The 17,800-nt window shown below is 35.7% G+C and overlaps 2 protein-coding genes across 2 annotated transcripts in view; both read left to right on the top strand.

Moving 5' to 3' along the window:
• Nucleotides 1–427: 427 nt before the first annotated feature.
• Nucleotides 428–10,772, top strand: LOC131155215 (DNA-directed RNA polymerase I subunit RPA12). The gene is made up of 6 exons (XM_058108193.1): nucleotides 428–596; nucleotides 1,633–1,768; nucleotides 3,397–3,437; nucleotides 10,007–10,090; nucleotides 10,189–10,245; nucleotides 10,358–10,772. The coding sequence occupies exons 2-6, from the start codon at nucleotides 1,651–1,653 to the stop codon at nucleotides 10,433–10,435; spliced, it is 378 nt and encodes a 125-aa protein (XP_057964176.1). The 5' UTR covers nucleotides 428–596; nucleotides 1,633–1,650; the 3' UTR covers nucleotides 10,436–10,772.
• Nucleotides 10,773–12,169: 1,397 nt separating this feature from the next.
• LOC131156202 (uncharacterized) overlaps nucleotides 12,170–17,800 on the top strand; it is a 42,379-nt gene continuing 36,748 nt past the window's right edge. Inside the window, exons 1-4 of the mRNA XM_058109715.1 lie at nucleotides 12,170–12,517; nucleotides 12,674–14,336; nucleotides 14,964–16,445; nucleotides 16,672–17,057. Of these exons, the coding sequence (XP_057965698.1) occupies nucleotides 12,282–12,517; nucleotides 12,674–14,336; nucleotides 14,964–16,445; nucleotides 16,672–17,057 (3,767 nt within the window). The 5' untranslated portion in view covers nucleotides 12,170–12,281. The remainder of the gene's footprint in view (nucleotides 12,518–12,673; nucleotides 14,337–14,963; nucleotides 16,446–16,671; nucleotides 17,058–17,800) is intronic.

Below are 17,800 nucleotides of genomic sequence, written 5' to 3'. Positions count from 1 at the left end.
CTTTGCTGGCCTCCTCAAGGCGTCTGATAACCTCCTTGGAATGGTCTGGGAGTTAGTACGTGAGTCGGTGGTCCCTGACAAAATAAAAATTATACAAATTCAAATTCAAATCCTAAAAACCATATTCCCAAATATTACCTTATATAGTTTTTTAAAATTTTTTAAAAAAATCTATCTTTTTTATAGTTATTATAAAAAATATTTAACATATTTAACAAATTTTGAAACTTTTTTTAATATGAACTTTGAAATTTTTTTGAAAATAAGTTATTTAAAAAAAAAAAAAATTTATAGAAATATTTTTCACAATGACACGCGAGAGCAAGTTTTTTTTTTTTTTTGACATTAGATAAATGACAAGTACTGCCGAGCAAAAAAAAAAAAAAAAAAATCCCGGGTATTTTATCTTCTCTTATGGCTCTCAAAACGACGCCGTCTTGGGCAGCCAGCAACGCAGCGCCTGGGCCTTTTGATACCTAGCAACGCCGTTGGAGCCCTGCTCCGCTGCAGGAAAACCTGAAGACGGCAGCAAACCCCGACAAAACGCCGACGACGCTCCACGAGAACGCCGCTCCCATTTTGATTCGCTAGAGCAGGTTAAGGTTTTAAACCCTCTCTTCTTTTGATTGTAACTTAGTGGAGTTTTTGTTTTTGTTTTTGTTTTTTTTTGTTTTCTTTCTTTGTAGGAAAGAACAAGATGATTCAACGAAGCTTCCATCAAATACGAAGATCATAAAAATTTATTACAGAAGGAATTTACCAGGGAAACAGAGTAACACAAACTATGCTCAAACGTAGTAATACAGATGCTCAATAAAACCTAGGTTAAGAAGCAGTTGCTTCTGCAGGATAAATGGAGTATCCATCAAATATGAAAATCATTGAACTAGTTAAAGAAAAAATTCTGCAGTGTTTATCTTAAGTTTGATGAATTTTTTAGAAAATAATAATGACAGTCGGCAATGGACTCCACTTTTGTTAGTGGTATTATATGATATTTATGCTTAATGATGTGCTATAAGCTTATTTATTTATGACCTTTTGCAAGTCCTTATATGCATTATTTTTTCAGTAGTTACTTTGCGTAGTTTATAAAATCTTACAATTTTCTGGTTCAGTATCCAAATTGGATTTTATGATCCCCAACTGATCCTTGTTAAATCATCAAATATTAACATAGTGAATTTTATACTCTTTCTGTCCTTAGGTCCAATTTTCTTCGTTTAAAGTCCAAAAAAAAAAGAAAAGGAAATTGATGTGATGGATCATTAATGGCTCCATTTTAAAATTTAAGTGCTGAATTATATTTTTGTTTACTACAATGCTGCAACGTCAGACAATATGTTTAAATTGGTATTCATTGTTATGAAATTGTTTGTCTTTTGAAAACAATTGGTGTTCTGTTTACTCTTTTGATTTTTTTTTTTTAATTCAAAAACATGACAATGCTACTAATAAAAATGTTTGTTTTAAAAATTCTTTATTCTGGCATTTGGACGAGAAAATGGATAAAGCATCCTGCATTTATGAATTTTTTGAGTTCCCAGTGGAATGATATTCTAGAAAAAAATCTGGCTCATATACATTTCTATTCTTAGTAAATTTCTGTGGGACTGTATCTTCTGCCAACAGTTTGTCGGAGGGTATATCATGGCATATTGCAGAAGGCGAGATTTCCTCTTTTGCAAGTTTTGTGGGACAATGCTTTCTTTCCCTTCGACCAAGCATGCTATATGTCCTCTGTGCAAGTCAAAGCAAAGCTTAAAGGGTATGGCCATCTGTCATTGTAGTTCTTAATTTGTAATTTGTTCTCAATTTGTTGTCCTAATGCTTTAAATAAATCATGAGTCCTATATCTTTGTATTTTTTTTAATTGTTTATTTAATTTGAAATTTATCATTGTCTGATGGATGCAAGGGCATTTGTGATTTTAATTAATCAGTATTCAGTATAAACCAGCTAGCAGCTGATTTTTCTTAAGAGAAAAATGATTTATGTATCATACCAAAAAAACAAAAAAATCTTATATTGAATTTATTATGAATGTTGTGATCAGAATTGTGCAAACGTTGACGACATGCCACGCTTAGGGCAGAGGGATTTTGCAGTGCTGCTGGAACATTTTTATGTTATCCCTTACTAATGTTACTGGTGGAAGGTTTTCAGTTTGACTAGGTAAATAGTTGTTGTGTGCTGGGTTGAATCTTATAGTTACTAAATCATTTTGAAGCATGTGAAGTGTTTTAAATTGATCTCAGTTCTAGAAATTAAAACTAATAGATTTAAGTGCTTCTTTTTAGATGTTATACTGTGCTTTATTAGTTATATCCAACTACGTATCATTGGTGAAGGTTGGAAAAGTTATTTGATATCTAATTGAGAAAGCATGATCCATGGATTTCAGATTAACCAAAAACTTACCTCTATTTAGTGCCTGATCAGTCATCTTGATGCAAGATGCATTTGATAAATGTGTTTGGACTAGTCGTGATTCAGCTGCGGAAAGTTATATGACAAGTCATAGTTCTTTACTCTAGTCCAATGACATGAGTATCACATTCATTAAGTCATGATTTTTGTTTCTGTCTTTTGTATTTATTCTTTATGATTCTTTTATGTGTCCATTATCAGATTAATATAGTTGTCATGTTGGTCATGTAAAATTGTCTAAAGCGCCAAATTGTTATATTATTGCCCTCTTAATGAGAGGTTATCCTGAGTTCCTGACTTAAGGTTATTATGAGAGCAGCAACAAAGACATAAGTATTTCTAAGTGGGATTGGCTATATGAGTCATTTTTTTTTTTGGGGCTAGTTTGCATCTTCTAAAAGTTACATGCTTTCAAATTGTTTATTATAATCTTGATTGATGTTATTTTTGCTGTACGCATGCTCCTTTTTTTTCTCCACTTTAATGGTCGGCATAAACTTATTATTGAAATTGCGTTTTTATTTTACCAGGCATATGCATGTTTTTATATTATTTTATGTTTTTTAGTCTTTTTTCCTTTTTTTTTTTGTTTGGGGAGGGGGGGGGGGGGCGGGGAAGGGTGCGAAAATGGAGCAATGCTTGTCTTTTATTTTTTATTTTAAATGTATTTCTTAGCCAATATATCTATCTGGTTGCAATTTCTTGTACTCAAAATTGCTTGCTGGATTTTCGACATGCTTTTGAAAATTTGTTCTCTTTCTTCGTTTCAAACTAAAAATTGAAACGTTATAGAGGTTTATAATGATTCTGTTTGATAGTTTTGTTATCATTGACAAGCTGGCAGTTCCCTATAGGCACAGAGATTTCTCTATATTGAATTGTTGGTTTTTTCTCATTCCTCTGTTATACTTTTCCTTGTATTGTATTTTGACGCATTTTTCTTTGTTATAATTTCTGTGTTTCCAGAGATTGCTGGAAAGGAAACATGTTACACTGCTACAGCCGAGGTATGACTTCAGAATTGGTTGATTTTGCTTTGATGAGAAGTCAATGTGCCTTGATAACGGCTATAGCTTGAACTGCATGATGGGAACAAACAATGTGATGCACTCTATGCACAGAGACATATATGATCTATATGTCTATACATTGCTAGAATATTAATAACAAAAGGGGTAAATTTTGATTTGTGTTAAAAAAAAAAGTTGCATAAAAAAAATTTTCAGTGTGAATAAGACAATCCCCTTTGGATGTGGTAGATAATGGAATAGTAATGCCATGTGTATCTGTTAAAAGAATTTTGTAGAGCTTTTTTTGTATAGCATTATTTAAGAAAAGAAAAATATATTTGTTCTTCATTGATTTGCACAAGATTTTGAGTGTACTTTCAGTTACTATGTTGAAGTAGGCAGTATGTATCTAATTTATACAAGCATACAAATATATATGCAATGCATATGTGCATTGGACACATATTTACACATGCACATGATTCTAAAATTCATTCATCTCCTATCTAAAGTCATTTTGCATTAATAAAGCTTATTTACAGTCTTTATTTTACATTTTATACACACACACACACACACACACACATATGATATCTTGTAAACTTAATCCTTTCTGTTCTACTAAATGAACACGAATTACATTTTTGGAGTAAAACTGTGAGAACTTCTAAAAACTAAGGGAAAAATGGCCATATGTATCAATCTTCTATTTGATTTATATTTTTGAAAAAACATTTACCTCCAATCCTTGTTGAATAAACTTTTAGGATTTGTGGGCTCTGTCGCGACGTTCCCGGATGCGAACTTGGGACAAAATGGTGTTGGTTTTAAAAATAATTTTCATGGAAAATAAGGTGTGATGGAGTCGCCACTAACATTTTAGTGTTAGAACACTTGATTACTAACCAATTAAGGGTAGAATTGGTCTGCATTATGAGAGCAGGGGTCGGGAGCACGGTTACGTGAAGGGAAGGTACGAGTACCCCCTGCACGCCCGTTCTTTCGAACGGTACCTAATTAATTAAAAATTACCCCAAATTTATTTCAAAAAGTCTTTAATTTTACTTCCCTTGTGAATTTACAAAATGCAAATAAATAAACAATATGTGAATAAATGAATCACACAAATATGTACATAATATACATATTCCCTCAGAACCGGGGTATACGAAGTTTAGAAAGCCCATACCCTTTTGTTGCAATCATTGGGAAGAAAATCAAGAAAATATTTTTACAAAAATAGCTCCCAGAATTGCTTCACAAACTCCATAGAATTTTTCGAAGTATCAAATAGTATTTTCCAAATCTTCTGGGAGGTTTTAAAACTCATCCGGGATGAACAGATTTGCAAAAACAATTTCTTGACCTCAAAACATTTTTTTTGGGTTTTCTCTAATTTTTTTAGATGTTTATGATTTTTTCATATTTTTATCAAATTTCTAAACAATTAAATAACATAAGGACAATTAAGGAAAATGGTGAGAATCAAGTCAGAAATATTTTTATGATTTTTCCGGGTTTTTGAATTTTTGCGATTTTTCATATTTTTTGGACTTTTTAAACAATGAAATACAAAAAAAATGAATGAATAAAGAAAATAAGAAAACCGGTTTGAACCTGGTCCAGTGGGTCTGCCGTGAAAGTGTTCGAGGTTGTGTGTTGTGATTTTTGCAGGGAAGATTGCCACTGTCAATATAGCTTACGATCATGTTAGGTACCGCTGAGTATTTAACCGGCACCGGAACATTCATAAGCAAAAATATAAACAAAGAAGAAAAATGATAAATAAAAGTGTGAGAGGCTTTGGGGCGGACTCGCCAATGGAAACCATAAGATCTCACGACGAACACCCAATTGACCTCTTGGTGTCAATTTTAGCTACGACCGTTTTGGTGAGCCAAGATCAAGGGCATTGATCGCCCTAATCTCGGCACATGTAGCCGTGTGGTGGTGTGTGTTAATGTGTAAGTGTGTGCAAGCGTGCGTATAGAAGTGTGTGCATGAATGTGTGTACAAGCCGGTGTGTGCATAAGTGTGTGTAAGTAAATAAATGAGTCAGTACACAAATTAGTAAATGGATTAGTATACGAGTTAGTAAGAGTTAGTATATACAAGTAAGTAAATGGGTTAGTATACAAGTTAGCAAGAGTTAGTATACAAGTAAGTAAATGGGTTAGTATGCAAGTTAGTATGCAGGTTAGTATGAGTTAGTATACAAGTAAATAAATGGGTTAGTATGCAAGTTAGTATACAAGTAAATAAATGGGTTAGTAAGAGTTAGTAAGCAAGTAAATAAATGGGTTAGTAAGAGTTAGTATATGAGTTAGTATATAAGTTAGTAAGTGTGTGAAAGGGTGCGTAATGGTTTGTGTAGGGGTGTTAGTGAGTTGCAATAACCACAGGGAACTCATGTCAAACACTTGATATATGCATCCAGGCCATCATCAGGGAAACCCTGCGCCCAGGTATTCAGGCTGCACACGGCCACACAACAGGCGAAAAACCCAATGAATCAAACAATCACCCAAAGAACTTCAGAGAAAATGCAAGGCCAGCAATACTCAAATGCACGGGAGAACAAAACCCCAGAAACCAAATGCCGACCTAGGTGCCCTGTGATTCCATAGCTGAGAAGAGGGGAGAAGAATGAGAGAGCAGAGAGCCGTGCTTGTGAGAGATGGAGGTTGAGAGAGACCGTGAGGGGGATGCCAGAGTTGGTGAAGGTTGGTGGTGCCGGCGTGGCCTTGCTGTGGTGATGTAGAGGAGGTAGCAGCTGCTGTTTGATTTGCTTGCAGCAGCAAGTGGGATGGGAGTTGCCGAGGGTGAGCGTGATGACCAGAGATGAGATGGAGCAGGTTCAGAGCATGGAAAATGGTGGCCTGTGTGCTGGGATCGGAGAATGGTGAATCGTGACGATGGGAGATGCCGTGGAGGTTTGGGGAGATGAAGACTGATGCGGATGAGAGCTGTTGAGCCGTGTGGGGTGATGATGAACAGTCCCCCTGTGCGTGAGCTATCAATGAAAGACTCCCTGCTGTGTGTGCCCCCTCTCGTGGAAGAAAAAAAAAATGAAGAAAAACTCTCTGCCGAGTGAGAAGCTGAGTGATGGATGGATTGAGAGCTCTGTGAGAGCACTGCGGTGGTGGCGTACAAGATTGCTGATGGCGCTTGCAGGCGGTGGTGGAGTTGGAGGAATGGCAAGGGTGAGAGAGGGGAGCTGGGTTGCGAGGGAGAGCCTGCAAGAGAGACCCGGAGAGGGGGTTAGGGAGAGAGAGGAAGGTAACGGAGGAATAGTAAAAATGCAGAATCCCCCCTGCGTGTCTGTGAACGGTGAAATGAATTCCCCCTGCGCGAGTGTGTGCGCTGAGAGATGGAGAGGTGAGGATGGAGGCTGGTGTGGTGGCTCACGGCCGAGGGTGGTGGTGACGATGGTGATGGTGTGAAGATGGTGATGAGGGAGAGAGAGTGCCTGAGAGAGGGACATCGATGGTGAGGGGAGTCTCTGCTAGGATGACGAGTGAATAGTGAAAATCAGGACCCCTGCTTCACTTGCTGCGTGAACAGTGAAAATGAATTTCTCCCCCACGCAGTTCTATTATTGGGGTTTGGGAGTGAATCGGTTATGCACATGCTTTTCCCTTTATTATTATTTTTTTTATTTTTGAATTTCTTATATATTTATTTTTTGTTGTCCAACTTTTGTCTTCCCAAAAGGAAAGTCCCAGGTTTTTTAAAGACTTGATTCCCGGCAATAAAAGGATCTGAACTCAAATAAAATAAAAGGGATTCAAATTAATTTTTTAAAATTAAAGGGACTCCCTCACAAATAACCAAAACTTGATTTGGGAATAATCAGGACTTGTTTTTGACAATAAACCGGGACTCAATTTTGAACTAACCGGAACTCTCGTTTGAAGTAAAAGGACTCAATTTTGAAGACTTGGGACTCAAGGACTTGATTTTGAAAGGGACTCATTCGGATCCTCCCATTTATGGGAATAAAGTCAACTTTAATTACGCTGAGTCTTCCTAAAACGGCCCGGTTAAAATTGGGGTGTCTATAGGCTCAGTCAAAAGATCACTATTTTTCTTGCAATGTTGCTACTTGCTACTTTATCTATCCCTGTCGTGTGGTTGGGCTCGGGCTAAAAACTTCTGCTTCCTGATGGAATTTTTTCCTCCATCTGCCTCCCTCCCTCTCTCTCTCTCTCTCCTCTCCCTCCCTCCCTCTTATGAACATTCAAATTTTTTTTTTATAATCCTATCATTGATGTTGTAGTTTCTTTTGAAAGGGTCACTGTCTAAAAAATATCTTCATATTGAACTAGTTTGGACTAGAAAATGAAGACTGGGATAGATGGACGATGTTTGCCTAGAAAATAGGAAATGAACAATTCTTCATTAGATGGTTGAAATATTGAAAGCTAGTTTCTTCCTCTATATCTTAGGACAAAAATTATTTTAACCATAATTTATGAGGATGAAATTGAAATATTTTAATTTTAGGGAATTAAAGTTGTGACAGCTCTATGCATGGGGCCCAAATTTGTGTTTTAACCTATTTATGAAAATAAATTTGAAAATTTTTGAGGGAGCAAAATCATGATTCACGACAGGCCCTTCCCCCCTCCTCTCTTTCTCCCCAACACAAACACACAGAGTATAACCTCCAGTAACACTTGATTGTCAACAAATTTGATGCCACCTTTTCTTGTGAGGCCCATGTGGCAATACAAATAATCCCAACCTTTATATAGAACACTTTCTTGTTCCTAACTTGATACTAATAAAATTTGGGCCCAATCTGATGAGTTGGTCAATGTAATAAGAAAAATTACTTCTGTTTTTAGATTTTTAAAAAATATTTTAAATTTTTTTTCTCTCTCTTAATATAATTCCCTTTTTTCAATGAAAAAAACTATTTTCTTAAAAATACTCTTTTAAGTTAAACAACATAGATCAAGCCCCATCATGAGACGGAAATTTGACCATCATTAACATTCAATTCAATGTTCAAGATCATTTTCTGTGGCTTCAGGTGGCTGTAACTAAAAATTTATACCTTCATCTTGGTGGAGTGCATGCGTGCCTGCATTTGCCCACAAACAAGCAACAAACACAACCATAATTATTATGCAAACTATGCACTTAACTGTTAATAAGTTCTATCATCAAGTCAATGTTTTTAGATTTGAGTGACGTGTGGGGAAGCTATCATGATTTTACCCAATTTAAACTTGGAAAATTAACTAATCAATCCTTGAAGACAAATCATATGTAGTTTTACATAACCAGTTGAATGAAAGGCAGAAACACAGCTTTTTATTGATAACAATATTCTCAAATTTATGGTCAAGTTCATACCCACTTTGCAAATAAATGAATTATTGGCAAATGTACATGCCAAGTTAAGTTAATGAGGTTGAATCTCTCTTGTAAAATATTTTATCAGTTATGGTCAACTGTACTATTTAAATGGTCTATCATTGTTAAAACTAATTAATACCGACGCATATTCTTTTCACTAGTCTTACCCCCCGCGGGGGTGGGGGAGGGGGGATTCAGAGCATCAAATTGGTGTTGCACTTTTTAGCAAAGCAGCAGATAATGCAATGCAGCGATTAATTTATCAAATCAGCTTTCAGATGTCTTCCCTATGGTTATTTAGGATGATTATCCCCTAGGTGCATGGGGTTACAGGCACAATGGGAAACTCAAATCATGAGGGTCCAGGTAACAAATGTGAGCAATTCCAAGCAATCTTTCTATCCAGGAACTTGGGTAAGGAGAAGAAAGAAGAGAGACAGAAGTTGAACCCTGGGCATTTTTATGCAGGTCTTATTCGGCCATTGCAGGAGGGCTTTAGTAGAATAGTGTAACAATGGGATCTCAGGACTGCTATTGTTCTCATCCTCTAGGAACCTTTAAGTCATGATTGGGGCCTTTGAATACTTTATCAAAGTTCTGTTCTGATCCTTTATTTTTGCTTTTTACCAGCTGAGATTTAACTTACCAGAGTTCAACATGTTTATAGAGTGGGTAATGTATGGGCTGATTGTAAATTATACTCAGGACTTGCCTTTGCTAAGAAAGAAAGATGTAATTTGGAACTCAGGTCCAATTGTCTCTTTTTAGTTTGTTAGGGCTTTTGCCCCCACTCCAACTACGAGGAGTATAGAGTAACAGATGCACACACCAAGTTTAATTACATAATTACACTTACAAAATTTACTAGTAAAGAGAAAAATGTTTAGAATAAGACTAGCAAATGTGATATTGATGCGTGACAAATTTCTCCATAATAGGAAAATTTTGGAGAACCTTGGCCTGTTGCGAATGCCGAGAAACCACTGTTTACTGGACTCAACATAGAAAATCTAGTATTTGAGCATCTAAACCCTGTTTATATGTTTTGTCAACTCTTGGTGAACGAGTTTCTTTTTTGCAGTATGCATGAGATTCAAATTTGAGGCCTGTTTCTTTTGTTCACTTCTATCTTGTACTAAAATTCATCATGGTGTTTGACTGTCAACTTTTCCCCCCCATGTGTCCATGTTCTGCTGCAGGATATAAGAAGAGAGCTGAACATAGAGCCTCTTATAAAACTGGACGGAATTAAGTTTGACGAAGTGAAGGTTAAAAAATCGACGGTAAGTACAATTCATTCTATCAATTTTCATTTCTGGGAGATGCTACTGTTCTGGTATTCAATGTTATTTATTTTTATCGTATTGAACTTGTCCAACAGACAAATCAGGCATGTCCAAATTGTAACTACACCAAAGCAGAGTATGAAGCCAGACAAGTAAATCTCCTGGCACTTATTTGTACATTATTTGAATTTAACTTGCAACTGTGATCGGCTTGGTCTTTGTCTGATCATTCATGCTTGAAATCTTTCTCCCTATGTTCTACAGATGAGATCTGCTGATGAAGGGCAAACAATCACCTATACATGCCTCAAATGCAATCACAGATGGAGAGAGAATACTTGAACTCTCCGTTGTGCATTCCCTGGTGATTGGGTTGTTGGCTTTTGAAGATTCACCAGTTTTGAGAGAGTCATTTTATCCCTTAATTTAATTTTGTCCGTAAACCTAAAGAGCACTTCTCATTATTGCAAAAAAATTTCTTTCTGGAAGATATTTTCATTTGTTTGCTTATATATAATATATTATACACTTAGGGTGGAAAAAAACATTAGGTACCCTTGGTCTATATTTAGAAATGATAGATCGCATCTTTCTTTTCAATAGTAAAGGGAAGAAGTGTAATTTTCCCTCATTATATAACACAGCAATTTTGCTTTATTTTATTTACCAATTTGCTGCTCGAGCTAGACGCGTATTATTTATTCAATATATATATATATATATATATATATATTTATGCAAATGGATGCGATTGGAAGTACGATCATTGTTTCCACCAAACACAGTTGCAAGATAGATTTTGAGTTTTTGAATTTTGATTTGTATACTTAGAATGAAGTTTATATATTTATGCTAGATTTTGTTTCAATTTACACAAATCTAAATTTAATCGTGTCTAAATTTTTTGAAGGTTATTTTGCAATTTTCGCTAAAAAAAGAAGTGCACTTAAAATCACATATCTGCATTCCAAACTTCAAAATTTCATAATATGGTTCCTCAACAAAGTTTCAAATGTAATTCATATACTATATTATCTTCTTAAATTTTAATGTTCAAGGGTATTATAGAAGGTATGGCTTGACAATTAAAAATGAAAAAGATAATTACAACGTTGTGTTTGATTTGTGTAACATCTCTAGCATTGAACAGGAAGCAAGTATTGTATGAAACTTATTTATAATTTTTGTTCGTCAAAATCAAATTTGAAATTATACTTATTGATTTATTATAGCTATGCTAACTTCTAGCTTCAACAGCTTGCATTTTTTAGAGTTTTTATTTTCCTTACCTCTCTCTAATTGTCCATTTGATTCCGCAGAATAGCTATTTATTGGAATACGACAGTATTTATTATATATTCTCAATTATTTCATTTAACATGTAATAAGAAATGAATAAATATCCTATGATAAAGTTTGGGATTAGTTATTTTTTATTTATTCTTTCTAATGGATTTATAAAATGTTTCACATTATTATTTACTTTAGAGCGACGACATAATTTTTTATATAACTAATTATAACTAACTTACGAAACTAATCTATTATTGAAAGTAGACATTCCACAAAACAAATGTAATCTAATTCTTTATTTGACAAATTTCCTCATCCAACAACCACTTTCATTTTATAAAGTAAGATAAAATTCAAAAATATTTAATTATCGAATGTACTTTTTGGATATAAATTGCTTCCGATTAAGATTTACAAATCAAAGAAAGGACAAACTTGATATAAGGAATTTTATTTTGTAAAATATTTAAAAATTGCCTTTAAGAGTATGAATTTCGAATTTTAAATTTATATTCAAATAGTTTTAGACAAATTAAATTTATTATTATATTATATTTTGTTCAGATACACGTAAATTCAAATCAAGATAAGAAATTTGTGTCAGTTGCTTAACTTTTAGATTGGGTATTAAAAAAATTAACCTACAAAGTGGACATGGGTGTATTAAAATAAAACCTACCCTCTTTTGCAAATTAGGCATAGTTTTATCTTAAAATGCTGACGTGGCGTAATAGGACTGGTTGGGTGTAAAGCTTGCGATGCGTGCTCGTTCCAAATGAACTTTTCTCCGATAAACCCTCGGGAGCCTGTCACGGTTGAGACAAAAACCCACCCCTCTCCTCGCCCAACTCCAACAGCTCCCCTTGCGAGTTGTTACAGACTGAGCAACTCCACAATGGCCGACTCAGAAGTAAAACACTCGAAGAAGAAAAAGAGAAAGCTAAGAAATCCTCAGGAAGATAAAAAAAGGGCTTCGAAAACCCCCCGCGCCGATGCCTTGGAGAAAGAGAGAGAGCCAATGAAAGAGGCCGTACAGAGAGAAGAACCAAACCACGAGCTCGAAGAAGGTCGTCCATGGAGGAATCTTCAGTTAATATTGTCAATCCAGGACAGAGACCTAGATGTTCAAAGGTAATCTGATAATCTTAATCTCTCCCACCCCGTCTTGGCTTTGTAGAATTACTATTTGACTAAAATGTGGATTTGGCGCTGCCGGGTTTCAAAATATAGTTGCTTATTTAGTGGGTTGGGGTTTTTAAGTCTGAGCAATGTGGAATTTTGATGCAGGAAAGTAGAACTTGCTTATGATTTCGTGAATTTGAGAGCTAATGAACAAAGTGAAGACAGTAATCAAGGTTTTGAGACACTGAGCATTTCACGCCTAGTTGTTTTTCTTAATAAATGGGTACAGTCATTGTTGATTTCTTCAGCAAAGAAAATTAGGGTTGGCGGGGATGAACCTCGGTCCAAGGTTATTGGGTCCTGTTTGGATTTTCGCTGCTGGCATATTTTCAAATTTTGCTTGGGGGAGTCTTTGAAATGGAAGGTTTCCTTGAGCTTCTCGCGGGATCTTTTACGGGCTATTTGCTGCATTGCAAGCAACGCATTGTCCTTGATAAATGATGCATCCGTGCATTCAAAAAAATCATTGTTTATTGGTGAAGGATTTGAATTGTACAGCATTGCTCTTGACTGTGTTTCGTTGGTATTCTCATCCTGTGCTGGGGTGTTGAATCCTAATTTAGATTTATGGATTTTGACTGTTGATGCTGTGGTTGAGGCTGTCTGCAAAATTTATGATGATAATCTTGGTGGTGGAAGTTCTGAGGCTTTTGTTACGCGGTTGTCATGTTTGGTGCTAGAGGCATTTGCCAAGTTCTTGAGGGTCCACCCATGTCGCAAAAATGGATTTCGTGATTTTATAGATACACTTATTCCGCCACTGCTACATTTGTTGGATGTGTTGCATTTTCAGGTAGATGGCAATAATTCTGGGCAGAGAAGAAGCCTACAGAATTTAGTTCGGGAAGTTTTGTCTCATGGGTTATTTCATCCTGCTCACATGGATGGATTCCTCAGCATACGTAGTATGGAAAAGTGTGTTGCACCCAATGATGGAAAACAGAAAGACACAAAAACAGTTATTGTAAGTTATCATAGACATCTATTTGGTAGGTTGGAAAAAATTGTGGCTGGCAAGAATGTAGTGGCATTAGGAGGCATAAGAGAGCTGTTTCATGTGTTTGTTGATGTAGTAAAAAGGCAAAAAGGAGTTTCAGGACTACCTGAAGGTTCTAAGATGATAGGGAAAGATGGAGGTTCAAGGTGCTTGGATGACAATACTTTGCCTAAAATGTTTAATGGGAATAGTGATTTTGTAATACAGAAGCGTTCTCATGCAAGTTATTTGAAAGCAGAGACACGGAAAACAATTTTTGATTTCTTTGTAAAGATTATGGAGCCTTTGTTGCAAGAGATTAATAGTTATGTTCAAGCTAAACTGGATGTTGGACCCTTGTTGTGGGATGTTCACTGCATAGTCAGATCTACCACTAAGTTACTTGCCAGCTTTATGCATGAGAAGATATATGTGCGAACGGAGGATACCTCTGAAGGAACTTATCTTAATTTCTTGAAGGCGGGTTATGATTTAATTATGTCATTTTCCACTAAAATAAATGAAATTTGGCTGTTGACATTTGATGCTGATAATGGAACCCATATGGAAACATTAAATTTAATAGCCAAAGAACTTATTGTCGCTGTCAGGTATTTCTTAGAAATTGAATATGAGGTTGTTGGGAATGATTTGGATAGGCTATGGCTTATGATGCTGTCATATTTGGTCATTGACCATTCTTTGGTGAATGCACGAGATCGATGCATGTTAACTTCAGAAATAGTGGACCTTGGATGCCAGTTGATTAATCTATATGGCGAACTTCGACAGGTTAGTATGGTACCTTCTTGTGAGATTTTTGGCAGACTTTTAACCTATCTGCGACATGAGAAGGTTGAATCCATGGGCTAAAATGTTGCTTTTATAAAATTATTGATTATTAGTTATCTAAAAAGTTTCAAGTTGTAGTTTCAAACCATACTTATCTGCTGTTTTCTGTCTATCAAGTCAGTAAATTTGTGCATGTGTATGTATGTGTGTGTCTATATATATATATACTCTTCTCTCCAAATGGTGGGGAGTATCCTTCTTTTGTGCAATTAATTACTCTCTTTAATTTGCTGAGTTGGTTAATACCCTTATTCCATTCAAATGTTTTTTTGTTCTTGAATGTGTTTATTTTTTTAAAAGAGTCCAATAAATACACATCTTAAATTCGCATCCTTATAATAAAAAATGTTATTCATTTATTTGATTGTGTAAAAAAGTTTAGATGAGTTATTATTTGTTTTATTTTTCAATTCAAAATTTCTGGGATTTAGTGTTTGGGTTTTGGAGGCCAAAGAGATCCTCTTGTTCTGCTTTTAGATATATAATTGCTTTTCCTCTTAAGAAACTGTTTGTTTTGAATCATGGATAGTTTTCATGTTTGGTGCTTATAATTTTGAGCTCTTGTAGGTGAATATTACTATTTTTTCACTCTGTAAAGCGGTGAGGCTTTTAGTATTACGTGAAAGCAATGGTGAAAAGAATTGTTCCAGATACTTGTCCTGCACGAATTCTTTATCCTATGAAGCTTATGCAAAATCAATGGGAATGCTATTGTGCTCACAACAGTTTAGGCTTGCCATTTACAATGCTATGAAATCTGTGCCCGAAGGACAAGCAGGTGGATGTATTCACCACCTAACAATGGATATTTCTGAATCCCTAGAATGGCTGAAAATTAGTTGTTCTGTAAATACTCCAGCAGAATTTGGTGAATTGAATGTGAAAAATTGTAACATGCCGGACTTTGATCTCCAAGCAGAAATTTTGGGAAGAGTGTTGTCTGAAATGTATACACTAGTTCTTGATTCACTGACGGCCACCCCAGGGAACAGCCATGTTATCGGCATTTCTATAGAAGGCCTGATGACAGTATTACGCCCCAGCTTGAGTCATCTGGTTGCACAGTGGCCGGATGGTGTTGATGTGAATAAGTTCCTTTTTTCCATCACTGGAAGAACTCCAAATAGTAGAGTGTTTGGATGCAAAAATGACTTGCAGACTTTTGGACAGTCAATGCACTGGGTTTTTCTGTTCTTCTTTCGATTGTACATGTCCAGCAGAAGTTTATATCGACAAGCAATCAGCCTAGTGACTCCAGATGCTTCAAGAAAGATGTCGGCAATAATGGGGGATTCATATACTGCCTACTCTGGAAGGGATTTGATGGAGAGGACTGATTGCAAAGATGAAGGCTATTTCTTTTGGATAGCTCAACCTTCAGTTTCACTCCTCACTGTCATACGATCCATTTTGGACATTTATTCTCAGGATGGTGATCCAAGTTGCGTGCCCTTGATTTATGTGCTGCATGCTTTGGCCTTACAGAGGCTTGTTGATTTGAATAGGCAGATAAGGTCTCTTGAATATTTAATGCAGAGGAATGATCAACTGGTACAAATAAAGTTGATGGATGATACTGATGTGTCTCTATATAGTAGAAAAAGGAAAAAGTGGAAAAGAAGTATTTCAGCTTTCAGGGAAGAAGCTGCAAGTTTGACAAGTTTCATGATGGATTACCTCCCACTTGTAGGTAAAAAGAAATCATCTAGCTTGGTTTGTAATGGTGTAGTATCTAATAATGTAAATACTCAGAATCCATGCGAAAGTGATGCATGGGATTTGAATATTTGTACTGTAAATGAGAAGTCATTGCCTGCTGCAATTTGGTGGATTATTTGTCATAATATTGATGTTTGGTGTGCTCATGCTGCAAAGAAGAAGTTGAAGATGTTCCTTTCACTTTTAATCTCCAATTCCCTTCCCTATCTAAGAAGCAATTTTGGGGTTGTTGGACTGCAGAAATTCAGTGCACCTGTCCATTTAAGTAATATCACCATCTGTCAAGTTTCATATGAACTTCTCAAGGACATGGTTCTGTATGAACAACGAGTAAGGCCTTCATTTAAAAAAATACAAATAAAAATTTCTGCCACTTCTCTATCTCTCTCTCTCTCTTGCACGCACGCACACACACATCGTTTTGTTTGTGAGTTTTTGTTCGTTTATTGTGTTTTCACATATGTTTGTTTCTCATATACTTTTCTTAGTAACCTACTTTTGTATTTGTGGGTGGAAATTATTACTTGCATGTATTCATTATTTCCTTTTTTACTAGCTTGTGCGCAGATATTTTGCATCAAGATTTTGCCGCATTCTGGAGAAGATAATATTAGAAATATTTTGCGATTCTTCATATGGAGATGTTGATTTCAATTCACCACCTAGTTGGCAAAAAGTTTTAAGCACTCTTGACAACTCATCAGCGGTTTTCTCCGGCAACAAGCCTTTTTCTCATGGATGTTCTTTGCTGGAAAAACCGAGTTCCAGTTCATGTAACAAGCTGCCTGAAGAATGTTGTCAGGAGCACAAGGCTCCTGCTGTAATCAGCATGGAAATCAAAACATGTCAGAGTTTGCTTAGTCTTTTGTGTTGGATGCCGAAAGGGTATTCAAGTTCTAGATCATTCTCACTTTATGCTACTTATATTCTTAACCTTGAAAGGTACACTATTCTCATCTCTACTCATCAAGCTAGAGGCCAATGCACAAATTTATTTGCAGGCGAAGCTTATGTTGTTTGTAAATTTTCATAATATATGTACATGTCATAGAATTGGAAAACAATAAATAAAATAAGAAGTGAGAATTCTTAAATTGCTTTTTTTTTTTTTTAACTGTTTCAATTTTAGGCATTGTTGTGAAACACAACTTAGGGTTATGTGTACAAACACAGAAAATTGAAAGAAAAATAGAACAAAACAAGAACGCAATAGTTTGTGTGGTTCGGCAGTGCACCTACGTCCGTGGAGTACCAATCCTGTTGAGTCAAGTCAAGCCAACATAGATTGATACTTGTTTTAGAACTCAAGCTTGACTCAGCTTGGTTTGCCTACAAGTGAGTACTGAGCTGGAGTTGGAGCACAACTTTGATGCCTATTACTATATTGTGCACATGTTTACATTGATACTATATATATAATGAAATAAGAAAAGTACATTTTGGCGTGCAAGCGTGCTGAGTCAAGTTCTTTTGAAAATTAATCTCAGCATGTTAAGCTGCTCAAGCAGCTCAACATTGAATAGGTTGGGGTTATGCTGAGGTGGGGGACAAATCGAGTTTGAGTAGCTTGTTAGCTGGATGGACTCGCTTACACAGTTACACTGCTGTGCATGCATCCATGTGTGTACACACACTCTTTGACCCTAAGGAACACAGTATAGGTTATGGAAGTTATTATTTTATCA

This window comes from Malania oleifera, chromosome 5 (genome assembly GCF_029873635.1).
Source record: "Malania oleifera isolate guangnan ecotype guangnan chromosome 5, ASM2987363v1, whole genome shotgun sequence".
NCBI lineage: Eukaryota > Viridiplantae > Streptophyta > Magnoliopsida > Santalales > Ximeniaceae > Malania > Malania oleifera.
This window is presented reverse-complemented; position numbering and strand designations above follow the sequence as displayed.

Coding starts and splice junctions, on each gene's coding strand:
- LOC131155215 (XM_058108193.1), top strand. CDS start 1,651: ATGGCATATTGCAGAAGGCGAGATTTCCTCTTTTGCAAGTTTTGTGGG. Junction 3,438..10,006: donor GTTACACTGCTACAGCCGAG/GTATGACTTCAG, acceptor GTTCTGCTGCAG/GATATAAGAAGAGAGCTGAA. Junction 10,246..10,357: donor CAGAGTATGAAGCCAGACAA/GTAAATCTCCTG, acceptor TATGTTCTACAG/ATGAGATCTGCTGATGAAGG.